Here is a 26,956-nt window from a genome sequence, read left to right on the forward strand (position 1 = left end):
TGATTCTATAAACATTATTATTTACATTCTGTGCCCAAAGTGTAAGTAATTTTCACTTTTCTGAAAGGTATATTTTATTCCACTATGGCATTTGTGTCTTTAGAAATTAATGGAACATTAGGGACCGCAAAATAAAAAATATTAAGTAAATTAGATATAATTTCTAGCCCGATTTTAACTACAATTAACCCCGACGGGTAGGTAGATATAGGTACTGATGATAAGTTGAGGGAAAAAATATTTTGCAATCCCTAGTCCCATACACTAGTAATAATAACATCACTGTGCTACTCGAGTGGTATACTTTGGGACACTCTGTACAATAGTTAAACTTATCTAGTGTGATTATTGTTTTTAAACGACACAAAATTACAATTGGCTGATTGCATGCTGGCATTTTTAAGTACAATCAACCTAAACTGATGAAAGGAAAATAAACAAAAACAAACATTAAATTAATAACACTCGGCTCTACGCGTAGCTAAAAGCGGGTACAAAGAATTTCTACAAATAAAAAAAAAACAAATCAAACATATATCACGCTGTATTTGATGTAAAACTTATATACACAAGTAAAAAAACTTAATCATAAATAAAGTGCAATAATAATTAAGCGAAAGATAAAATTAAAATATTTTCCCGCGAACAAAAATAAGTAACGGACATATCAAATTAATATCGCCCGCGGGATAAATAAAATAAAAAAAACCATAGACACACCTCGCGGCACCGACATTGTACAATAAATGTTTAAAAAAAGAAGGAACATAACCGACAACGCGATCCAACAAGAATTTGATAATAAAATAATTTACACAAATTGTACTGCTCATTAACGTAATTAAATGTATATTTGGCATGTTGACTCCTGGCCTGGGGACGCCCGCGCTCACAAACAACCAACCGGATTATGGAATGTCACACAAATATCAAAATACTGATTTGTCATACAACAAAATACTTACAACAAGGAATATACATACAATCACGATTGAGGGCTGTTGCAAACTGAACCGTGTGGTTAACGAAATAGAGAACAATATTGAAAACACCGTAGAGCCCGTTAGTACATTCACCTTGCAACATCCCCGAAGTACCGAATTCAAAATACATCGCCCAAGTGATACGCAATATTGCACCCAAAGTTCCAAACTAACAATACCTTAGTGTACAATTTTATTTAATTAATTAAATATACACAACAGCCAAAAACGTCCCATTCGGGCTAACTAAACTGAACCTATTCAATGGTGAAATGCATTCCAAGAATTTGGCTCCCAACAGTTCACCATTCGCGCGAACTAGTTGCCCACGCTTTAACACCAATTTATTTATATACTTTTAATAAATGTTAGGTAACGACAGCACTACCAGTTAACCACTGACTACATCGACTTATTAGTTATTTATTTAAATACATAGTATCTATACCACATCTCGATAACATTTTGCTATTTGTGAACGGATGACAAAGCGCCCGATCCATGCGAGATCGCTTGAGGGTAGTTTTAGCAAAGATTTGCAAGGAAATTAAGTTTGCAGACTCAGCAAATTTATATTACACTTCATATAATATAATAGTTAAGGTGCTTACATAATTTATCAGATTGTGTCATGGCTTCAATAGAAAATAATTTAACTACAACAGTACTAAAATTTAAAATGTATATTCTTACGACAGTGCGGAAGCACCTTAACAAACCATAGACATTTCCATCACAGATACTGACCAGCAGCATGGATTATTAAAAAAAAACTTAACCGACCTCACACAGATCAGGGCTTTGACATCGATCGCGCGTGGAAACTATACTGGGTTGCGGCTAGCGAGTTGGACAAGGAACCAAGCTTTAGCATTTGCTATTCTAACACATTACACTGGTCCAAAATTAGATTAGTTAAGTACTATACTTGGAAAATATATGTCTATATTCTTCGTGAGACTTCGCTGAGTGATAGAGGAATACTTCGATAGTCTAGGCCGAAACGTGTGATGTTACCTACTGTGGAGCATTCTCCGCTATCCCAGTTAGTTCGCACAGTTACGCGTATGTTGGCTTGAAGGCGGTGGCTTTTCTGGTTCAAAATCAGTGGCGAATCTGCAGGCTGTATGACAAGCTATCCAAGTTTATAAAGATTATGTTTTATGGCAAGTTCACTGTTTTCTTTTTTATGACTTAGTCTTAGACCATCGCCAAACAGCCAACACTATTTTTTATGGCTTAGACACCTCACCATACAGCCAACGCTCTATATTTTAATTCCTTGGATACCTCACCAAACAGCCAACTTTTTTTTTTAACGACATGGAAACATAATCAAACAGCCAACTTTTTTATTTTTATTTGGATACTTCGCCAAACAGCCACCAAGTTTAACCTTTCGCCACCGCCTATAGTGGCGCCCTCTACTCGTTGTCGGCGCGCATGCCGCGCACCTCGCCCTCGCGCCGCAGCCGCTCCAGCTCCTCCTTGGTGCGGTCCTCGATGGCTCGGATGTCCGCCATGGTCATGCCGTGCCAGTCGTCCATTGAGCAGAACACTTGCCTGCGGAGGGGGAGGGGTTTTGGGTTATTTGGTTATACTTTTAACGCAGTTTGTGCGTAAGTAAGAATGTTTAGTCAGGTGGAGCTAATGGTAAAAGCAGTAGGTATCTATCAGTCAATCTGCACGATGTCAAAGGAGCAGCATGGTAAGACAATAATATTTCACTGCTTGAAGTAGCGCTAAAACACTCTGGAATTCCTCATCCAACTACTACCGACTATCTACTTAAGATCCTCTGAGGCAGCTGAGATTTCGAGCGTTATTATTGTACAATATTGAGTATAGTCGCCGATGTGAAAGACATAATGCAAAGCATGTAGCAAACATTTTGGACCTTATGTCTCTGAAGCATAAGGTTAGTAAGTCTGCGAGTTTCTGTGCCACAAACATCTGAACGTACCGACAGCAAAACTACTGATGGCACTGCCTGGATGTGGACAGTACAGTAAAATATAATTATGTATCTATTTTACATAATATGAAAAACCTTACCTGTGGAATATGGTGAACAACCGCCGTTCTGATTTCTGAATCACATTTTCTACTTTACTCTGTAACAAAAAGAAACATATTTTAATTAATTTATCTCACCATACCTGTCTCTATTTGGTTGTCCACAAAATGATAACTGTAGCAAACATTTTGAACCTTATGTCTATGTGGCATAAGGTTAGTAAGTCTGCATTTACTTTCCCACAAACATCTGAACGTACCGTCAGCAAAACTACTGATGGCACTGCCTGGATGTGGAAATGTGTACTTATTTATGTAGCAGGCATCTGGTTTAATCTCCTTTTTGATTGAACCACTAGCCCTTGGCTGGTGCTACTCAATTGTATGACTAGGCCGAACGTTGATTGTAGAAGCGTCACAAAACGTCCAACTAGTTAGCTGACTTAAAATCAGTCAGGTGGTGAACAAAACAAAAATGGCGTCTTATAGCTAGCAGCTGACACAAAAAGCACCTATATTGTTAGTTTTTTGCAAATAAATTATATTTAAAGTGCGTTATTTGTGTTAAAATAGTGTGACAACATGGATTTACCTATTATTACGCCGCGGGCGGATAGTTTCAAAGAAAAAATGTAGCGAAACTGGATAGTTATGAACAACAATATGAAGGTACGTTTATTGTTATTGTTTAGTTAATTTGTGAGATAAGAGCTTTGTAACATAGTCTTTTTGTTGACTCTTGTCTGGTCATGTTCACCCTAACCAGACATTACAAAGTTGCTATACATATCCCATTCAACGACTTCGCTTTGGTTAATTATATTAAGCTCTTGAAAAAAAAATATTATTGTATTCAAATAATATTAAATTAAAATAATTTATTAAATTAAAAATAAAAGATAACTTCAGATTACGAACAACACTAACTTTTCAATGACTTATAGAGTTCGATGAGTAAAAAACTAAGATGACAGCTTGTCAAATGCTCCGAAATTTTTACGTTGCAAATGTTTTAACAAATTTAACTTATAAATACAAGTTAAACCGTGTTGAAGATAATGTAAAAACAATGGTGCGTTCGTTGAAATCAGACTATGTTCATAATTGCTCGTCAAATGTATGTGATTACGGAGTAATCGTGACAATTTGGTTTGTTTACATGATTGTTGGATTCTATTGCAAACGATTATAGTCATACAACTGAATAGTGCCATCCAATGAACGGGCTAGTGGTTCAATCAAACAGGAGATTAAACCAGATGCCTGCGACATTTACATGCTATTTTGTATACTAACAAAAATGTAAGGTCCTACAAAGCTAAAAGTACGGTTTTCATTGACATATATATTACTGCGTAAGGACAGGCCAAACCACTCAAGAAAATGGCACCCGCGCGTTGGCCCTAAAATAGACATTTTAGGGCCAACGGTCCTCAGTCGACAGTTGTCTGTGACGGAGAGATGAGTCTTTGTTTCTTGTGTAAATATGCCTATTTTTGTGGTGAAAGGATACAAAAACTATGATACGAAGGTCAAAAAGGAATATGGAATATCGTATCATCCTTAATTAATAAATAAACACATTCTAAAGCGATAATTATTTTACTACCAAAGTCTACAATGGCCGCACGATGTAACCTTGTACGGACATCCGCATGCAACTCACTCATATTATTATGTACCTACTGTCCGGTGACGGTAAAATATGAACGCACGTACCTACAAGGTTGCGTCGTCAGGATAAGTAGCTCGGCTCTGACGTAGTTCCAACAAATTATGACAGATGGCAGTTATTTTGCTTGTATGAAGAAGGTTTGAGTAAAATGTTCTGAAGGGCGTATCCTTCCTTTTGAAATCATTGACGGTTTTACATTGAAGAATCGTCGTCATCCGCCATTTAGAAATGACGGCGACGGAAATTTTAAAATGGCGTCTCCATTACAGAGAAACATCATCTCGCAGACTCGCAGCACTAAAAATATCCTTTTATGCCAATGAAATCTCACCTGCAGCCCAAACCACTTGAACTCGGCAGTCACCAGCTTGTAACAAGTCATGACTGGCTTGACATCCTTCTTCCAGTCGCCTATGAGCGGGCCGCGGCCCGTCTTGGCCGACTTGAACTTGGTCGGGTCGGTCTCCGGCTTGTAGTCGGCCGACGGCAGCGGGTCGTTGGCGATGTCGATGTTGATCACCTCGCGGATCTTCAGCTTCTCTGGCGGCAGCTCGTGGACCTGAGGATAGTAATAAAATATTTTTAATTCAGATGATAAAATCCATAGAATGAAATTTTGATTAAAATTAAAATTATTTATTATTAAAAAATAAAATTAAATAATGATAAATAGTTATTGATCTATTTTCCAGATAAAAGAATAGGTTATAAAACTTGAGAGTGGAGACGCGAATGTGGCGACATGTGACAGGTGTGAAGGATAGCGGAACTATTCTTAAGTTGTATTTATGAAGCTCGTTAAGGGCCGCTTATGTTTATTAGCGACAATGGTATCGATTCTGAAGGGCACATTTTAATTTTAACGCTGTCAAAAAACGCTTACATTCTCTCTAAATTTATTTGGCATTCTGAAGGCACCGTTTATCTCCAAAATTAGAGACGTCACTTTAAATTTTGAATCTGACAGCGTTAAAACTATTCAACTTAGGTAAGATGGTCGAATTGGTATTCTGAAGGTGCCATTTTAAGCGCTGTCAACATAAAATTAGCAACTTTCTTCCTAAATTTAAAAGGGGTCTAAACAGGTGCTTGTTAAAATTATACTAAAATTTCTTAAAGTAAAACCGTGAAATATATGGGAAATTGTTGTTGTAGGTGCATAAATATGGATTTGACTTAGAGCTGATGTATTGTTTAATCATGTAAAGCTAATTGCAACGACGCTAACTTATTATTTTTTGCGAAACTACGATGTGAAAGTGACTCTGTTTTGTCATATTATTATTTCTGATCTTTGGACTGAATGACTGAAAAACGTGTTACTGACAAGTAGGCATGAACCGGGTTGGTTAAAACAACTTAAGTTATAGTTCTAGGTCTAAAAATAATCAACACACCTACCGATCTACTTCAGTATTACACTAGCCCTAACACCTCGGCTTTCCTCTTCCAAACGGACCGGCTCTACATACATGAGGAACACCTTAACCTTAACTCACCTACCTGTGTACCTATCTAACTCTCTACTTACCCCTTTCAACTTGTAAGAATATTTTACTCAAAGTGGTCTCTACATAGCTCAAATATTTAACTACCTATTTTGTTACAGGAAAAAACAAGTTATACCTACCTAGGTTACCTTTTATCTGAAAAATATGCCTGACTTTAAGAAACTATATAGGTACTTACTACTATACTATTACTTTTTATGAAAGAAGAAATACATTTTATGGACGTAAAACTTTATTTGGGTGAATAACACACACAACACACACTAGTTGAGTAATTTTTCTGACACCAATACTTGATTTAATACACAATTGCTTGATTTAATTTCTGTATCTTATTTCCATTATCCTTCTCGTTAGTAGGTAGGTAACTAGATGGTCTAATGGTCGTTTTAGTATTGTTGTCCCGGAGAGGAATTAATATCATGTATCCAGCGTTTCATGTTTAGTTTAATGGGTGTGGTTGATTTTTCTTTTTCTTTGTTGTTGTCACTGAAAAATAAAGTAAGTATAGGTAAGTTGTATGGATAGTTGACAGAATAATCTTATCCTTATAGGTACCTATTTACACAAAACTTTAAATAATAGAAACGAAAACACTAGAACACAAACATAAGTAACCAGATAGTTAATAACAAGATGCCCAACTGATAAAAATATTACCTTAGATTTTACGTAGGAATAACTTCCTAAAATAAATCGTAAACTTGCACACAACACACCTTATCGATTTTACAATTGCATATTGCAAACACAAACATAATAATTTATAATAGATGTTTGTTTTTTATTGTAAAGACTTAACAAAAATTCTTTAAAAAAATAGCGGCAAACTTTTCGGCGGAAAATTCAATATGGCGATGGCGGTGATGGCGCCGCGCCGGCGGCGCGCCTCTCTTGCAGCAGTTGCAGCCCAAGCGCCAATGCGCCGTAGAGATGTACCTAGTGCAATGTTACTTGCTTCCGAACTATACTTGAATGAAAAATAATCGATGCTGGATCGATTCCTGGGTAGGTACTTTTATTATAATCATATGTGTTTTTGGTAAATATAAATACGTAGGTATTCATCGGAAATAAGTAAGTACTTATAAAGTATTTGTGCTTTTGTGAGTATTCGATACTTTTCAAATTCTTATATGAATATCATCCCTTACACAGTCATCTAGGTACTTAAGTATATAACGTACCATCATCATCAACTATTAAACATTTAAGTAAGTAAGTACTTACATTAAATATCGTGGATAACACATAGATGTAGAACTTAGTACCTACATACTTTACTGAAAAACTATTGTTTAAAATATTCTAGTGCAATAATCGATTATATTCGATTATTCTTACTATTTTATCAACTTACCCCATCTCTACTCTATTATATTTTTTTAAATCACTCGGAAATGTCCATAGAACACCATAGAAGCATTTTCTAGCCAGAGTTACCAGTTGTAATAATGAATTATGAATATGTTACATAAATATTTGAAATTATCAAGAAAACCAATATAAATGCAGGGTATTTAATCCTTTTAATTATTTTCAACAACTATCTAGGATAATTAAATTTATTTGGAGTGATTTAAGGTTCAAAAAGCTAATCGATATTTTCGATTGTAATATCCTTAAATATATGGCCACACTCATTTTAAAGACGTCAAATGAGCCTTCTAAATTTAGTTGGCCGTTAAAATCGTTGCCTTCAGAATAGCAAAAATTAGCGCTGTCAGTTAAATTTAGATATTTTAGCTCATTTTAAAATTAGGAAGTGCGCCCTTCAGAATCGGTACCAATAAGGAGTTTAGATTTATGAGGAAAGAGTCATTACTCAAACATTCTCCTACCAATATCACTCATGGTTGGTGAGTATGACAAAAGACGGTCGGCACTTTCGTTTTTGGGGACGTTATACCTTGTGTGATTTTGAATATTATATATTATAAAAAGGGAAAAAATATAGTGGCTCCAAAACTATTAAAGCGATTTTAAAAAATCTTTCAAAAAGCCGTACTATCCCTGAAGGAAACTTTTTATCCTGGAATTCCTACGGAAAATTGTTTCAAAGCGATGCTCGCGGAGAAAAGCTACTATCTTATGAAGTGAAGCAGATCAAAGCTTTTTGTCGCGAAAAGATCGGAGGCTGCAAACAATCTATACTCAGCGAGGCTAAAGATAGTCGACCTCCTTCCAAGCCGTAGAGAGAGCTTATTTTCCTGGCCTAGGTAAAAAAGGTGTATTATGTGGCCCTATTTCCTCAGAGAAATTCATAATCTAACGCATTTTTATGATACGCAGGTCCTAGCAAGACACTATTCGTGATGACAATCATACTAAAACACGATTGTTTAGAACTTTTTTGGCTCGCAAATGAAACAAATGTATAAATGGATGTAATAAAAACAGGTCACCACCTAATTGTGAAGTGCGTGAGAATTCTCTCCGTACTCTGTAGGCCAGCACTTTATTGATTTTGGCACCGCACTGTGGTACTTCCAGACTTAAGACAGACGGAAAAACTACTAAACTGCTACTTAGCCAACTTTGAACAAACGAAAAACTGAAGTAATAAATGTTGCTCTTATAAGTTTATTTTCTTAATCCTTTCTTATAGGTATAACCTATTTCTTATCGGATTTTAGTTATTTAGGAAAACTGTTTGACTACTAAGTTTTGTATTTAACTAAAGTGGTCTCACTATAAGCAGGCTATTAAGTAAAGTAGCGAATAAAATCGATGATAACATATAATTTGTATAGGCCGATGCAATTATTCCCACGGCCAAACAGTTTCAATTTCATTGGTCCTTGACTTTTACCGTCACATGGCCGAGTGACTGAGCCGTCCTTGGTCGAACTTTAAACATAAATACATATTACTCATATACAGGATGTTCGGCACACGTAGCTGTTGGAGGCTTATACAGAATGTTACATTCGCGAATTTTCAAACATTGCTCAGAATTATCCCCTATGTCAGTGTCCATTTGGGCTTACCGTACCACTTTTTTAAAATACCTCAGCAAAGATAGTTCTTAACAATAACACATTTATTTAAAGTTATGTTTTTTAAAATTATAAATTAGGTTCACCATGGCCCTTAAAAGAGGGTCAAAGTTTACACATTATTATCGATGCTTTTAACTACTTTTAACTATGTACAGGCAGCACGTGTGAAAACTGACCGGCCGCAGTCCTTGAGCGTCAGTTTCCTCCAAGTTACGACACAACATGAGCTGTAATTAGATGATTACCTGTCGTTATCCGCCATTATGTCAGAAACGACACGGTTTAGGTAGATAGGAAAGAAACGCCTATTAAATGCCTATTCAGATATACTGATGTGATTTTTACTGTGGTAAAAAATAACCTAAGGTATAATACCGTAGACGAAGCTAACGTACGACGTAACCTACTTAGCGTAACGAATATATCCTATTTTCCTACTTATTAATATTTAAGGAAACGAGCTTAATTATCACAAAAAGTGTGTTTGTGTTTTTGTCAAATAAGTCATGGGAATAATCATTAAACTAACCAACTCGGTTACATCTGGTAATTAACAAAATGTAGCCGTGTACAAGTACAATTATCTTAAATATATACAATTTAGTGTTATGTTGTTTTTTAAATGAAGTAAATATTTTTATTATAATTATTTTATCCAAACATTTATATCTCTTAAGCTTTGGGATAATGGTAAATTTATCAGAAGCTCTTAGACTAATGTGTAAAAAAGAAATGGCTTAATCCAACTTTTAAATACGAGACTCGCTCGCATAAATATGTACAATCATAATAATAAACAAAGAGACTTAATTTTATCTGAAGATTGTATTTAATCGAACGATAGTTTTTATTAAACGAGATTATTCCATGATTAGAGATTACCTAAGTACGGAAACATATGAAAACATATTAGTGCTTGCGAATAATGCCTCACTTTAAAAGTTTTTCCCGGAGAATACCGGAAAAACTAGTCTATTAATTGAATCTTTTAGATTAATTCATAAATTGCGATAGAAATGAATAAATTTATTTATTTAGTTTAATGATGATAATTGTAGCAAACATTTTGAACCTTATGTCTATGTGGCATAAGGTTAGTAAGTCTGCGTATTTCTTTCCCACAAACATCTGAACGTACCGACAGCAAAACTACTGATGGCACTGCCTGGATGTGGACTGTGAATTTTACATAATAATATATGTAAATTTTATACTAAATACACTCATAAGATAAAATATTACCAAAAATATCAAGTAACTAAAATAGGTTTTAGTAAAGAATAGAATGGTAAAATATCAATATTCATAAACAATGACTTCTTACTCATTTTTTTATTTATAAATATTAGATGTTTTTCCTGTTTCTGAATAACAAGTAATTGTTTAGCGAAACTCGGATATTTTTTACAATAATCTACGTCAGCATTTGAAATCATCATATTCATCATAAAGTATTATAATTATTTAATGACACTTATTTCAGCAGGCATCCAAATCGTATTCGGTTAGGTCAATGTACTTACAATTTGATGTATATCCTTAATAAACACAACCATGATGACATGATTTAACATTATAATCTTCCCCCAACTATAGACTTTAGGCAGTTTAAATATAGTAATTCCGGGATTAAAGTAGCTAAAACCACTCAAAGATAATAATAGTTTTAAAATAGTTTAATATAAATATTTAAATCGATCCATTAGTTTCGGAGCTTATTCAATACCAACAGTAATATTATCTTTGTAATATGTGTCAAAATAGATTTTAGAATAGAATCTTAACTCATCAAATATATTTTTTTGTTTCGATCTTATACATATATTTTTTGTAATACAATCTAAACCATTTCATGAGTCGTGTTAAGCGCAGCAGATGTCTGACATAATATTATATCGCAATCGTTAAGGTAGATTGACCCCCTGGGCGTGAAGGGTCAATTAATATGATCGGCCGTTAGAATTACTAAAGTACCCAGTAGAAAGATGTAAGGAATATTTTTGCTTCTCCATAGACAGTTAGTCACGTGAATTTTTACTATAGGTATTAAAAGTAATATTATTACAATATTATACTTCTGTAACGCTATGTTACACACACACACACACACATATATATACATTATATCTAAGGTTAATTAAATTAATGGAGACTTGATTAAATTTTATATTCAGGAATTTTTCAAGTCGTCTAGAATGACATCCAGAGAGCGGTGACTCTCTTTCGGATTACTGTACCCTTTTAGAACATTCTGTATTTAAAAAAGACTCAGCCCCTTTCAGCCCACTATACCACTACATCCTGTATACACCTGGTACTATTATAGTACTTTAGCATCACCCTGTATATTATGTACTCACATTGTGTTGGTCGCCGCCGTCGGGCACGTGCAGCGACTCTATGCAGATCACGAAGTTCTCCTTCATGTAGCCCGGATTCTGAAATGTACAGTTGAACCATGTAGTACCGTCAGCAAAACAGATAGGTCATCATTATCACGACCTATCACTTCCGCACTGCTGGGGCGCACGGGTCTCCTAGCAATGAAGGAATGGTTTTAGGCCTAGTCCACCACGCTGGATCAGTGTGGGTTGGTGAACAGATATATATACGTATCGCATTCTTATTCCAATACCATCACAAAATTTATAAGAACATGAATGAGTTACTTTACAAGAACATGTTCATATTCGGCGTACGATCCGAACGGTCACACATTTACCAAAAACTATAGTGATGGGATTGGAATAAGGGTGCGATATATTGTATACCTACTAGACTAATAAAGCTTGTTTATCTTGATAAAATATCCTATGATTCACCTACTTATCTTTCATGAGTCGTAGGATAAACGGTTTGCGCTGGGGTGTGGATCATTATCTTTTTGTTGACTATACTTCATCATCAGATAATGTGGTTGTCCATTATCAGTTTCTTAATTTACGAAAGAGATTCTCTTCTACTTTAGGTCATTTGAAGTTCAGAAGCCAAGAAGATTACACAATAATCACTGACTGGTGGACATAGGCCTCTCCGAATTTTCAACTACCTAGTACAAACTGATTAGTTGGTCGCCATGTTTACCTATTTATATGCCAATGTAAATTGTCGAATTAAATCTTCTAGGTCAAACCAAAACAATAATACCGACGCTTTCGATCACTTATTTGACAATAAGCATCAAATTAACATCAGCCCGTCTGGCCATCCATTGACCCAGGTCACAAACACACGTTTACATAACATTGCGTCGATGTTCACAATCCAGCCACTTAATCATACATTGCCATGCGTTTTCTTAACACGAATAGTAATTATCTATTACTCTTTTTGCTGGTAAAGTTGGTACAACTTCTGAGTAATCAATAATCATGCGAGTTATCGAGTGGACACCACGAGCAGGCAAGCTTAGCGTGGGACACCCTGCGACGACACAAGACGCCGGTAGTGACAGGATAACGAAGGCCGAGTATAGAGTGTTGAATCCCTTCTTATTGGAAATGGGCCTATGTCTGGACATAGGCCCCTTGCAGTGGAGCAAGTTATAGGGCTGATGATTACTAAATTCTACTTGCTAACTCGTAGGTTCTCTGTAATTTCAAAGTAACGGTAGCGTGGGAAGCATTTTTGCCACTTTCGAAGACCTCAGAGAATGTTGTGGAACTTTTTGGCTTAAAATGACTCATTTTTCAAAGATTCATTTCTATGCTTAATACATACATGGTGCCGCGGCGCATGGATCCCTTTTTCTCACATTGTCTTGTGGATTTATGATTTTTCGTTTGTATGTTACAAAATTTATTGAAGTTGAACGCGGTCAGCGATGTCTACTTAAGGTCATGTTTTTCAAACCGCGAAGATTCCCTACTATCCATCTGTATCGCTTCTGTGATGTTTTGACAGTCAGACAACTATATATCCTTGCCACTACCCTTAAATGCCACAAATCATTAGTATTTGATCCTAAAACCGTAACTAAAAGAAGGATGACCACCGCTGCTCCAGTTAAATACTGCAGAACATCTTTTGCAAAACGACAATATCAATCACAATCGGCTCGTATATACAATAAGTTAAACAAAACTTACAAAATATATAAACTAATGACAAATGAATTAAAAGAACTTATTACTACGCGATTAAAAACCTTAAGTTATGATGAGACAGAAAACCTTTTACCATAATTATAATATAGCAAAAACCTGCCTTCACCAAAAATATAAAAAGACATTGCTTTTGTATAATATGAAAACTTTCATATCTTAAAAACCTAACTAGTAAAATCCACACACATCAAATTCTATATAGGTATTTATGTTTATAACCTTGTGGCACTCTAATATAACACACATACACACATACACACACACACACACACCACACGCACACCACACACACACACATACACTTCAATTAGTTATCTTTCAAAAATAGTTTATTTTCCCTACTGTTAATGTTAATCTAACCTAACCGCGTTAGCATATATATATAAAGTATGTCATAATTATAAAAGAGCAGGGCCGCCTGGCACAGGTATCTTTGTATACCTAATAGGTAGGTCCTAGCCTTAGTTAAGAAACTGTTATTTTCTTTACTGTAATAAACTATATTTTCTTTCTTTTCTTTTTTTCTATGTATCTTTTGACTTATAACTTGTAACAATCAGCGGTTTTTCCTTACTCCCTAATGCTTAGTAAATAATTAACTAGAAGTCTAGGAAGCCTATGCAGTCATTAATAACTATCCTTAATCCAAGCTCTCACCGTGAGCACAGTGCGGCAGTAGGGGTACGCGTTCCATGCCTCCTCGTGCACCTCCAGGGAGCCCTTGGGCGCGAGCAGCCGGATGAAGGCCGGCACCTTGGACGCGAGGTGGTAGATCTTGTACGTGTACTGCCCCGACGAGTATTTGCCACCTGCACGGAGGTTGGAGGTTAGAAGAGGTTGAGATTTGAGTGGAGGTTTGGTGAAATACGGAGGTTTGAGGTTAAAAGAGGTTGATATGTGAGTGAAGATCGGGTGAAATGAGGTTGGATTTTGATGCGGACTTTTTTGTTGTTGGCCAGTGTTGATGCAAAAGAAGAAAATTTTGAATTACGAATGCAGTTTTACCCGCGCTATATTATAAATCGAGTATTTGCCACCTGCACGGAGGTTGGAGGTTAGAAGAGGTTTAGATGTGAGTGGGATGAAATGAGGTTTGGGACGCTTTTGTTGCTGGCCAGTGTTGATGCAAGAAATGTGCATCAACACTGGTCGATGATAGATGAAAATTTTGAATTACGAATGCAGTTTTAACCGCGCTACCTATATGTGTATTGAGGTCGCTCAATCAAAGGTTGAGATGTGAGTGGAGTGAAATGAGGTTTGTGCTGAAAAGAGTCCTTCTTTTGATGCTGGCCAGTATTTATGCAAGAGATGAATATTTTGAATTACGAATTCCGTTTTAACGAATTAATGAATAGCATATTATAGAGATATGTACCTAGCAGTCATAAATACCTACATGAAAATAATGCATTTATTTTATATAGCACATATTTTATGGATAAATCATTAAACGTGTAGATTAAGACTAGTGGATAGGTACATAGGTGGCTAAGCTTATTAATAATCTTATCAGATTATCTCAAAACACCTAAAGTTATTTATCGCAATTGGTCTACTGGTGTTAATGAACGATTTTCAGTTTTAAACACAAGCTAATAGGGACTATGTTCACCCTTTATCAAGTGAATATGTTTTGTCTACAATTTTTGCATAGCATACAAGGAAATATTCAGTATTATTTACCAAAATAACTGAACAAAACCTAGTGCGACCTCAGGTGACTTAAAAAATGAAGGTCGCATTTGACTTTTTAAATAAATAATTATACATACATAACTAGTTTGTGCGTATGTTTAATAACTAGCTGTTTGCAGTGCCAGGTCAAAGTCGAAAAAACACTGTAATTTAGCATATAGCTGGCAGATCGATGTTGGGCAAACACTTCATAAAAAATACTTATTTCTGTTAATGCATTTAGACTCATGACATGCTTTGTTTGTGATAATTCTGTTTAACACTAGGTACTTTTGATATCCAGAGTATAATAATTTATAATAGGTAGACATAACACCTTTGTACCTACTGAGCATTGTTGAATTGACCAAACGATACAAATAACTATTGACTTCATTCATCATCTTGATCTTCAGATATTTTTGTCACTTTTATTTGCATGCCATGATCAATAACAGAGGCATACAGATACATCTAGAATAGTTCTGCAGTAGCTAGACTTGTTTCAGACTCAACTGGGAAACTATAGAGTATTAAGCTTGTGTCACACTCATGTTCCTATTACAGAAACCACTGAGGGCCAGGCAGTGTGACGTCACCCTTATTCACATTGGGCCTTTAGGCTGAGGCCACGAGTGACGCGTGTGAAGTGTGACGTAATACTTTTGAAAACAATAACCAATAAAAATTTAAGAAGCTGCCTTTTTAAGGTTGTTTTGTCAACTGCCTGTAGGTATTTTTGTTTTTACTTAATACTGGTCTCACCTATGAGTATTTTTCTGATTATAAATATTAAATAGGGAAATTACCTAGCATTGGAATAATGGGGACTAATAATATACGCAAAAATAAACGGTGTATGATGTTATGTTCTTTATATCAACCTTAGCTTTTATATTTTTACAGTTGTTTTTACGTGAGCTCGACGAGCTTACGGGAATTCAGGGATAAATATTTTCACTAGATCAAGTTTTATGTAAATCCGCATAGAAATTTAACAAAAAACTTTAATAATATTCAGAGAAAAACCTTCGATGAAAATCAAAAAATAATATTTAGAGAAAAACGTTCGATGTTGGTCATTTAATACTCAATAACTGTATTATGCTGCATTATTAGTAAAGCTGACTTTGTAAATGCATTTAGGTGCTTCAATACCTGTGGTCGACAGCTGAGCCAACACTAAAACCATTTGTGTAAACATGGCGTCATTACTGCCACAATAGAACCGCTAAAAGAGCAATTATCGACCTTCAATTATGAAACAATAAGATACATTGTTCCACAAATTTCACCTTCTGTTCTTAGTTGAAAATATTGCTTTATGTAGTCGATAAATGTGCGGGTAATTCGCTTGATTTAAGTTATAGTTATAATTGTAAATTGTGAGACAATCACCATGAAAAATGAAAGAACATGTAAAATATTTTTTCAAATGGACATGGTTTTTAAATAATAATAAAAAAGACTAACAAATAAAAACAAACTAAGAACAAAACAATACTGAGCAACGATACTGGAAACAACAAAAAAAACAAATTACAAAGTTAAGTTTAGCGAATCTTGTAATTTAAACAAGAAAGTTACTAACTAAATACTGTTTACACTCTTTACACGAATGTTATGTTGGTCTTAATGTAAGTACATACATCGGAAAACGAACCTGGCAACCATTTTGGCATTCAATCGACAATTTAATCATATAAATGGTGAACCATTACACTGTAGACATTTTCCAATGCCTTTTGATTTTATTGAACGGTTTCAGACCTCTCATGAATCTAGCGACCCAATAGCTATAAATACGGTAAGGTAGTGGTTTACAATACTATAGTGAAGGTAGCTATGCACTATTTCTCAGTATACGCCAAAATATACACAAATTGATCACCGAAGCCAGGTACCACATACTTAATTTTTGCTCAAATTTTTTCACCCCTACCAACACCATTGCAAGCTTATTACGTACAATATCTTATAATTTAAAAAAAATACATAAGAGACGGATTACATCTCATTTGAATGGCATTGTAACGGTAAATTCATTATCAATTTGTTTTCATCAACCCCTGCTGGGTCTTTTGTTTCTCAATCTCTCATTCTCATCTCATTTAGCTTTGTTAAAAAAAAGGTGTTGGTGTTGAGCCAGGGGTGATAGGGCTCCCGCACATAAACGCGCAAGCTACGTCGTCGTATCGAGTGAGCCCTTATACCCTTGTTACACCTTCCAAGTAGAGTGGCGAGTCAGTATTCTCGGCAGATCCTTGAACAATGACCACCTATCAATTGACCGAGTGCTCGGCCGAGGATACTCTATCGGCCATTCTACGTGTAAGGGTTTTTATCAGAATTTGGGGGGGTGGCTAGCAGTGGTACCAGGCCGGCGCGTGTAGTCACCGCGGGGGTCCCTGCAGGTGGGGCACTCCTGGCAGTCTGCGGCCGCCATCTTGGATCCGCTCGCTCCCGCCCCCAGTTTCTTCTCTGAAAGCCGAGCCGCCAGTCACTGAACCGAGCCCCGCGGCACGGGACCGTTGTCGACGTAGATAAACGTCACTATATATTCGATTCGCTGAGTTTATCGGCGGCGATAGCAGACCCATACAGCGGGACCGTTCTAATGCAACGCACACACAACGCTTGTGTGACCTCTCAAATCTGGCTTCAGATTTGGTCTAGCTAACTTGGTCTAAGAATCTAGGTGGCCTAACAGTGGGAGCCTAGTTAAGGCTACTCTTTAGGTTGACTCCGATTTGGATGTAAATTGGTAGTTTTATGAAATGTGCCTAATCAATAAAGGATTAATTTCATTACTTAACTAAACATTACATAGGGATATGAACAATGGTAGCTCAGTCAGGTTTGCACCCACTTCATATAACTTACATTAATCCTGCTCCTGACAAATGAATTATTTGGAATACATCTAAAATTTATAACACCATTAAATGGAAACATTATGAGGATTCCTGAAAATCTAGATGTGTGACCCCGCCAACTGTTGTATAGGGAGAAATGGTTCAAGCTTAGGAAGGGAGTTTATACCTTGGGAATATACACAAAGGTTTCATGTGATTGAGTCAGGATGTGCAGGTACTAACACCCCCACAGACAGTAGAATAGTATAGAATTGGGATTTAATTAATTTTTGGGGATTTCAATTGGGATATGGTTTAACAGAATTTTATTATTTTCTTTCTGGGGCCGCTTCACATATCCAGGAAGATAGATAGATAGATATATAAAGGCATTTATTTGGGTTTGATTTTGTGGTATTTTAAGAGGGGGTCTCCTAATACAGGTTTTTTTTACATAAGACTAGTTACTGAAAATAAATGTTTTATATTTTTACAACTTACCGAGCAGCGGGAAGTCTTTGAATGGTTCATTTTTGACAACTTCTATGCCCTCTCCTCCGCCGGTCTCATTTTTTGATACTTCTGCCACACAATACAGCTGAGCCACTTGGTACTGCGGACAAAGGCATGTTTTTTCATTACTGCATTTTTCCAAAATCTAGAAATGCTTGAAATATGGCTCTAATTTAGAACTGTATGTCATTCAGATGAAGTTGAAAACAAATTAAATAGTTTTAAGATGGTGGTAAAGTGCGATGGTAGGAAGTGTTGTACTTCTAACAAGTAACTTCCCCCTATTTCTAATAAGTAACTTTTAGGGTCTCCTGAATTTTTGAGTCCAAGATCTCCTTAGACCAGACATTTGGTGTAAATCCAATTCTCTTAATTAGACTAGAATAAGTACTGCTTAATTAGACTAGAATAGATACACAATGGTAAATAAATCTTACCTCTTCAACTGTTAGAGGAAGTGTGACTCGGCTGGAAAGAAAATAAGTTCATAAATATTGGTTCATATTTTGGATTTTTTATGTATAAAAAGTAACTAAGCCTTTGATGTTTACATTTATTTGCACCAATAAATTAGTCTCAAGGCATTACTTTAAACAATTTGTAAGTATTTACTGATTGATAAGGGCTTCCCTATGAAAATGGCCTTCTGTCAGTCATTAGCCTTGAAAGATCTGTCATTGTCATAATTTGCAAAATCAGTGATTAGCTGGACCCAGCCTGTGCCCTGCTCCATGAGCCCCAGGCCCGTCTGGACGTCGTCTGATTAGAAGGTCGTCCACGACAGCTGTTCATACTTCAATGAGAAGAATCAGCAAAAATCGATTCAATTCACAATCGGATTTATAACATAACCTTGACAGTTGAACTCACAATTCTTTGATAAGCATTTTGTCCAATTATTCTATTTCACTTAAATGCACATGAGACACTCCACTACCACTGAAAATTGAATTATCACAGTACTATTCTTGAGCGATGGCCCGATTATTGTAATTTTTATGCGAGCGAATTATGACAAGGCGCATGCTTCATGACGCAACGGATATTACGTCAACGGTAACGGACGCGTTCATTTTATTTGATTTTCTTAGAATAAGGATTGAAAGATTTTTTGTACACGCTCTAAAACTCGATATCGGTTACTGTCAAACTATAAAGTCCTGACAATAAAGAGTGCGATTTTGCAAAGACTTTTTATCATTGTCACTTATTTACTTACATTTGCATACATTATAAAAATAAAATTCCAATTGATAATGGGTTTTTAACGGATTTGTCCTTAAATAAATAATTATAATAGATTGATTAAATACGGTAGTTAGGATCGACTTCTGTTTTCAGCACTTTATAGTTTCAGTATAACAGCTTCACGTCAGAAAAGTTGTTCCTTGGTTAACAGTCAGTAGTAGGTAAATATAGTACAGTAGCCACATGGAGTTTTGCCTTCGCTCGGCTCACGATGTTTTATTTTCAACGAAACCACATTTTAATTCAAGAGATTTCATTGAAAATAATATTTTTTAACAATAAAATATACGGTATTCTCAAAACATTATTCTAAGGTGTAACTAAATTTTATGGGTTCATTCAAATTTAACTATAAAAAAGTAAAATGTCATTCATTGTATTGTATGTCAAAATTATTTAAATTTCATTTACTGTACGCAAATTCAAAATAAGTTTTAAAATTTTAATAAAACTACATCTGCGATGCTTATTTTAGCCTACATTAGGCTCTAACTTCAACTACTACATCAGTGTAAACATACTTCACAAAAAGGCAGCAAACATGAGTTTAGTGGGAAAGAAATGCGAATCGATACTTCTAACAGAAAACAATAAAGATGACCTCGTTACGAGTCGCATCACTCCGGACGATGTGTTGCGTCTGGACAGAATAGCGGACACGTACCTTTGCAGCCCCGAGGCGAACGTGTACGACATAGACTTCACGCGGTTCAAGATCCGGGACCTGGAGACGGGTACGACACTGTTCGAGATCGCGAAGCCGCCCACAGACTTCGGCGTGGTGGCGGAGGGCGGCGAGGACGCGGCCGAGGAGCCGCTCGACCCCAACGCTGGCCGCTTCGTGCGCTACCAGTTCACGCCACAGTTCCTCAAGCTGAAGACTGTTGGAGCCACGTAAGTCACATAAGTCTGATGACATTGTTAAGGTGGCCGGTAGACACTGGACTAGACTCGCACAGGACCAGAAGAGATGGCGTGATAGGGAAGAGGCTTATACCCAGCAGTGGGCAGATACGGCCTGATAATGATTATGATGATGAAGTCACATAAGTCTCACTAGTAGAAAAACTAGCTATTCCCGCGAGCTTCGTATTGCCCTAAAAAGGTTTCCGTTGGGAATTCCAGGAATAAGTACTTACACGCAAACCTGCTTCTTTAATCACTCTGTCTACATTAAAATCCATTGTGTGGAATACAGAAAGATGTAAAAAGAGACTTTGCTTTATACTATGTAGTGATTATCATGGTTTTATTTAAGCAAAGTAGCAATAAATGCATGAGGTGAATGAAAAAACTCCTTTCCTTGCTTAAAGATTAATTTTTCAAATTACCTATCTGTGCCAACCTAACAGAAAATCACTGAAAAACTTATAAAACTTAATAGGACATAAGAAATATAATACTTACCCCTTAAATACCTACCCTGCCAGTATGTACACATAAGTAATTCAATTACAGATTGACCTTGTGATTATTGTGAAGAAATACTGTTTTCCTATGAATCATTCTATGTGCATTTAAGCTATTTATGTTCTTATTTTGATCACTCACTCACCAACTATTCTCCAAAACCTCTGAAGGCTTAGCATGGGGCGTAAGACGCACACATCAAGATGTGACAAAGGTTTCCCATCACACTAGCTCTCATAGCCACACAATATGTCTTGCGCCCCATGCTAGGCATCTGCTTTACTATTCCATCATCGAAAAAGCAGATAGCAAAACAACAAAACCTACTTCCAGTTTTAAAAGTAATAACAAATGATTCTACTTGTAATACTAGTGTATCCTGACCTGATGCCTCTTGTATTCCAGGGTAGAGTTCACAGTGGGAGCTCGACCAGTCAACCACTTTCGCATGATTGAGAAGCATTATTTCCGAGACACGCTGCTCAAGACGTTTGACTTTGAGTTTGGTTTCTGCATTCCATTCTCGAGGAACACTTGTGAACACATCTACGAGTTTCCTACCCTGCCTCCTGATCTTGGTAAGTTTCACTTTTTAATTATGATGCTGAAACCTTATTGAAGTTTAATTGGCACAGAGTCAACGTGAAATAACTCTAAATTTTAATGCTATCAAAATCTTTGTTTAAATTATTTCTCTATGTATGTTTCTTAAATCTTGTTTCTCACTGCCAAAATTTATAGTTTGACTTCACTAAAATTATTATACCTTCAGAATCGACACCATGATGATTGTATTTATTTATTTAAACACTTTATTGTATACAAAATACATAGGTACAATAAAAAGATGGAGAGATTTAAACTCAACTAGTATACCTACATACTTGCCGGATTGGGAGGTAGCCACATTGGATCAGGATGAGTGGAAAATTAAAGGGGAGGTCTTTGCCCAGCAGTGGGAAAACAAATAGACTAGTTTAAAAAAAATAAGTACAAGTGTGCACTTATCGCCTAAACACGATCTAGACATAGACATAGGCACATTGTTTATTTAGTAACAAAATATACATCACAAATACAAAACAACATCAATAGGTACAGTGACAAGAAGAATAACAATTATTATGTCAGTAAAATGGCTCTGACTCAGCATGAGCTGTACAAATATTATACAGCGCTGAATTCCAGTCAACCCTGAATGTATGTTCTCCTTTGTTTCCAGTGGAGGAGATGATCGCGGCCCCGTTCGAGACGTGCTCGGACAGCTTCTACTTCGTGGACGGCGCGCTCGTGATGCACAACAAGGCGGACTACGCGTACGACGGCGGCCTCCACCACTAGGCCACTACGCGTACGACGGCGGCCTCCACCACTAGGCCACTACGCGTACGACGGCGGCCTCCACCACTAGGCCACTACGCGTACGACGGCGGCATCCACCACTAGGCCACTACGCGTACGACGGCGGCCTCCACAACTAGGCCACTATGGTGTGTTTGTTCCTACTTGGCACAAATGGAAAGCAAACTAAGTGTTGCTTTTTATTTGAATGGATTTAAAGACGTTTAAAATAAAACATTTAGGGCCGATTTTTCAATGCTCAGATAGACAACCAGATAGCGTTTATTCGACAGATAGCGAAATATTGAATTTTTCAACCGTCAGATAGAACTTATTCGTCCAATAACTCAGTTAACTGGAGAATAAATCTATCTGCTGCTTGAGCCGCCAGATAGTGCTTATTCGATTGATAATTTGACATTTGAGGTTATTAAGTAAGTTCTTTTTTGTGTTTATACCAATTCTAAACTATACAAGCGCAGAGAATAATCGTCTTTTCAATGGATATTTTCGATGATATTGATGATTTGGCGATCGAAAAAGAGGTAGTAGGTAATGAACGAATGTATTAATCCTGTTGAAAGGAAAGTCAGAGTCGTCAAAACGAGGCCTGATCATTACAGCATGTGGGATGCAAAAGAATTTCATCGCCGAAAGGCGCCAGACTACAAACATTATGTTGATTTATTTTCAAGCATTAATTTTTAAAAAAAGAGGAATGTAGTAGCACTTCCTTCATAATAATAAGGTACATTATAGTTTTTCTTTTTATGATAAGTAGGTAACCTATGCTACATATACCTAAGTATCTAAGAGATCCCTCCTGCTTGGCGGCATGATCTTCTATGTCCAGTAGTGGACGGCTATAGGCTGAGGAGAAAAGAGAGAAACCATCCAGTACTTGATAATAAAACATAGGTGTTATTTCTTTCAGTTTTTATTCATTAAATTTAAATTAAGGATACGTTGAATGCTAATGTTGGAGCAAATGCCTAACACCTTTTCTTCTACATCGTTAAATGAAGGAGCATTTGAGGGCCCAGCTCCAGTTTTGTACATCTCCTGCCTTTGCAGGGAAGACTTCTTCTTACGACTTCTTCTTCATTGTTTTTTTGATGCCCTCGTACTTAAATTAAAGGATTTTCAATGAGCGGACTGGTTATACCACTGGAGTTAAAAGAAACTCAATTTTCTTCCATGCAGACTGCATGGAACAAAATTATTATTTGTTGCTGCATCGGTCTTTTTATTTTCTATGACATGTTTGAATAAAATTTATCTACCACTCACTAACACAGTAACTTCATTAATATTAAAATTCGCCGAACGCTCTCTTTTTTGTGATTTCATCGGCTTGTGGCTTGACAGTGACAGTTGACTCTGACAATCAAAATAGTAGTCTGTCCTGCTTTAGCACTAGGTGTCTACATATACTTGTTTCACCTTTCCAGAGTTCAAGTAGAAAAATCGGTAAGATAGTTACCTATGGAATAAATCACAATTGAAAAATGGTTTAGCAACTACCAAGCCTATAAACAGCCAAATAAAATTATTCGCTAGATAGTTATTTGACCTTTTATCCTGGCATTGAAAAATCGGCCCTTAAAAAAACATTCTATTGGTTGTTATGTTTTATTTTAAAACTAATGCTACCACAAATAACTTAAAACAGTGTTTAAAATGAAATTTGACAGATTTCGTAGGCGTTTGACAACGCTGAACATCTGTTAAATACTGTCTTAAGTTTTTGTGGTAAGGCATCATTATATTTAAAATTATTCCAACAAAAAGACACCTGAGATTGCTCACCATTGGTGCCAAGTAAGAAAGGAGTATCCGCGCTATGCCCTTCTTACACCTACAACGAGGCGACTATACCTCGTTTCAGACACGATGATTCCTGTGACAGTTCACAATTTTCCGAATTACACAGAAATACGAACGCTAAATCAATTACCTAATTGTATTTCATTGGATACGATTCAAACTAGAAGTTGATGGACAAAATCTATTTAAATTCATTATGAAATATCTTTATAATCGTTAAACACAAAACATCTCCATAACGTCACAGGAATCATCTTAAGCTGCGTACAGACCCGTCCAACGAACGCCCAACGATGGTTTTTTATCATACATAATACAGGGCAGATTGCAGCAACGAAGGTCAACGAAACCCGTTCGTTTGGCCGGTCTGTACCCAGCTTTAGCTGAAACGCTTTATAGTCGGTAATACCACTAATACCCTTGTTACACCTACTGTATTCGTTCATTGGTCGAGGATACTGTCTCGCCTATGACATAGGTATAACGTAACGTTTGATCTCATTTTTTTCATATGTGTGTTAGCACTGGGTTGTAAGTACCCACTGCACTTAGCTAATGTTGTTTAAGCCTGTATATGTCCCTAAGAATTGACTTCTTAAACTAAATCTACGAAAAATCACACTGGGTGGTTATTGTTTAGTATGTTTGCAGTCACATATTTAATGTTGTTCGTTATTGTTGCATCACTAACACGGATTAAATAGTTAATACATTTTAGGTAATAATACAATTTGATTGCACTAAATTAATGAACGAATAAAATGCCATGAACTGTTATAAACAGAAGTTTTTTGGGTTTAAGTGAACCACTAAGTTATTACAGGGACTGGTGATATACTCGGTGGAACAGCTGCCTTATTGTCGATCATTGATTAAGTTCCACCCTGTGTTCTACGATAATTTAATTAAACAGGCCTTTTAGAATTATTAAAGTACTATAACCATTCCAATGTGTGTTATCCACATTTGTATAGGATAAACTTAGATTAACAATATACCAACTAATTCAAAATAAGAGTTCAACGTCAGAGGGGTGTTATTTGTCGAGACGTTTATTTTGCACTGACTCTCCATCTTGTTCGTTTATTTTTAATCTAAGGGTATGAATAATGAATACTGATGTCGATTCTGAAGGCAGAAATTCTAAATTTAGAGCTGTCAAAACCTTAATTTCTTTGTTTAAAATTCGACTCTATGATTGTTTACGTAAATGTCATTTTATACTAGCAAATTGTTTAGTTTGACAGCGTTAAAATTAGAATTTCTGCCTTCAGAATCGACATCATTGTTTGACTTATTTGTAATTAATGCAATTTAAAGAGTGACGGTTAAACTGCCTAAATGAGCTATATTTTAAATCTAATTTCAAACCGTCCATAATTCATTTTTAAAAGCATCAATATACTTACTCCACTTTTAAAAATCCTTTTAAAAGCAACTGAAAAAAAAACTGTTCATTGTTCACAAAATGTGTTCATTATTCTAAAATATACGAAATAAATTATATGTATAAAATAGCTAAGTATACATACCTACTTAAATTAAAACTTTATATTGCTTACATAAAGTCAAATGTATACATTCATAGATTTGTCTAAACTATAACAATAGGTCCACCATTTAAATGAGGAAGGTTTGTCAGCGTAAAACCATGAACAAGCTTGTCTAGCTTAAAAATTTAAAATGCAGTTTTCTCTTATAATTCAAATTACTTACCTATGTCTAATATAGGTAGGTATATACCCAGACTCCTCAGTTAACTTAAGTGGTGGAGCTTTTGCTATACATAAAGGTACATAACATATACATAGGTCCATAGGTAGTTATAGTAACTAATTACCTAATAATATGAGTTGTTCGAAAACAAAAAATACGAAAACAATAACAGAATTTCATGTAAAATGGTAGATAAGGTTAAATGCTCCCTATTTTCTATGTTTCAAAATGTAATACTTATCATCAACAAGCATATTTTTTTCATTTATCATCAAGCAATACGTAAGTAGGTAGGTATAGGTTCGAAAATCTAGAAACCTAAGTAGATGTGTGGCACTAAATCCTACCACCTACTCTATTCATTTCAATTGCATTGTGATACAAAGTTTAATGAGATAAAAATGAGCTTGTATATTTAAGATACGTAGGTATTATAAACGCACGGTTTGGTCATAGACTAATATTAGTCTATGGTTTGGTATAGTGACCGAAGAATAGCAAATTACGGTTCGAGGAAACCTAAATTCTTATTTACTCACATTATTGTATAGAAGCATCTTCTTACACTGCGACATGATTCATTCACATAACAATGTTCCTTTATTTCTAGTCAAAATTTATTGTGAATGCATGTTTATTAAATTTCTAAACAAAAAGGTGACCTAGCCTTCTCTAATCCTAACACCAGTGGTGCCACTCTTGAAAGGCAATGTATTGCGTCTGTCTAGCGTTCCCAACATTTAAAAAATCATAACTTCTCTTCAGAGGCGTTTTTCCAAAAAGAAAAAATACGAATATGATCAGCTAGGTAATGCCTATTTGGAGAACCTAGAAACAATAATATAATGCCTACAATTTAGAAGTTTTATGTATTTTTACTTTTTGTTAAATCGATTTTGAAGGGAAGTTATGATTTTTTTAATGTTGAGTACCCAAGAGACAGCCGCGATACATTGCCTTTCAAGAGTAGGGGGGGCAGGGGGGAATCTCAAAAGAAGGAAGAAGAGTTGTCACTCAATCGGCACGCTTATTACAACGAGATAGAGTGGTAGTTAGTGCAGACTTGCTTTCTTTTT

At 35.9% G+C, this 26,956-nt stretch overlaps 2 protein-coding genes across 2 annotated transcripts; one reads left to right on the forward strand and one right to left on the reverse strand.

Annotated features, from left to right (window-relative positions):
• Positions 1 to 526: 526 nt before the first annotated feature.
• Positions 527 to 19,379, reverse strand: LOC105388128 (phosphatidylinositol transfer protein alpha isoform). Its single transcript, XM_048626357.1, has 8 exons — positions 19,209 to 19,379; positions 18,776 to 18,806; positions 18,327 to 18,438; positions 13,951 to 14,102; positions 11,548 to 11,625; positions 5,006 to 5,233; positions 3,039 to 3,097; positions 527 to 2,546 (listed from the first exon to the last, which is right to left on the reverse strand). Exons 1-8 carry the CDS (start codon positions 19,223 to 19,225, stop codon positions 2,408 to 2,410), a joined length of 816 nt encoding a protein of 271 aa, XP_048482314.1. The 5' UTR covers positions 19,226 to 19,379; the 3' UTR covers positions 527 to 2,407.
• A 577-nt stretch (positions 19,380 to 19,956) lies between these two features.
• On the forward strand, positions 19,957 to 22,578 carry LOC105388136 (protein unc-119 homolog). The gene is made up of 3 exons (XM_011558993.3): positions 19,957 to 20,480; positions 21,402 to 21,574; positions 22,219 to 22,578. The coding sequence occupies exons 1-3, from the start codon at positions 20,128 to 20,130 to the stop codon at positions 22,335 to 22,337; spliced, it is 645 nt and encodes a 214-aa protein (XP_011557295.3). The 5' UTR covers positions 19,957 to 20,127; the 3' UTR covers positions 22,338 to 22,578.
• The last annotated feature ends 4,378 nt before the right edge of the window (positions 22,579 to 26,956 follow it).

The sequence above is a fragment of the Plutella xylostella genome, chromosome 16 (genome assembly GCF_932276165.1).
Source record: "Plutella xylostella chromosome 16, ilPluXylo3.1, whole genome shotgun sequence".
NCBI lineage: Eukaryota > Metazoa > Arthropoda > Insecta > Lepidoptera > Plutellidae > Plutella > Plutella xylostella.

What these genes read in the sequence shown, in the direction of transcription:
- LOC105388128 (XM_048626357.1), bottom strand. An exon ending in TTCCTCTAACAGTTGAAGAG is followed by an intron (nt 18,439 to 18,775) that starts GTAAGATTTATT and finishes CTTTGTCCGCAG; the next exon opens with TACCAAGTGGCTCAGCTGTA. An exon ending in ACGGCGGCGACCAACACAAT is followed by an intron (nt 5,234 to 11,547) that starts GTGAGTACATAA and finishes TACTATCCTCAG; the next exon opens with GTCCACGAGCTGCCGCCAGA.
- LOC105388136 (XM_011558993.3), top strand. Translation starts at nt 20,128, where the DNA reads ATGAGTTTAGTGGGAAAGAAATGCGAATCGATACTTCTAACAGAAAAC. An exon ending in CTGAAGACTGTTGGAGCCAC is followed by an intron (nt 20,481 to 21,401) that starts GTAAGTCACATA and finishes CTTGTATTCCAG; the next exon opens with GGTAGAGTTCACAGTGGGAG. An exon ending in TACCCTGCCTCCTGATCTTG is followed by an intron (nt 21,575 to 22,218) that starts GTAAGTTTCACT and finishes CTTTGTTTCCAG; the next exon opens with TGGAGGAGATGATCGCGGCC.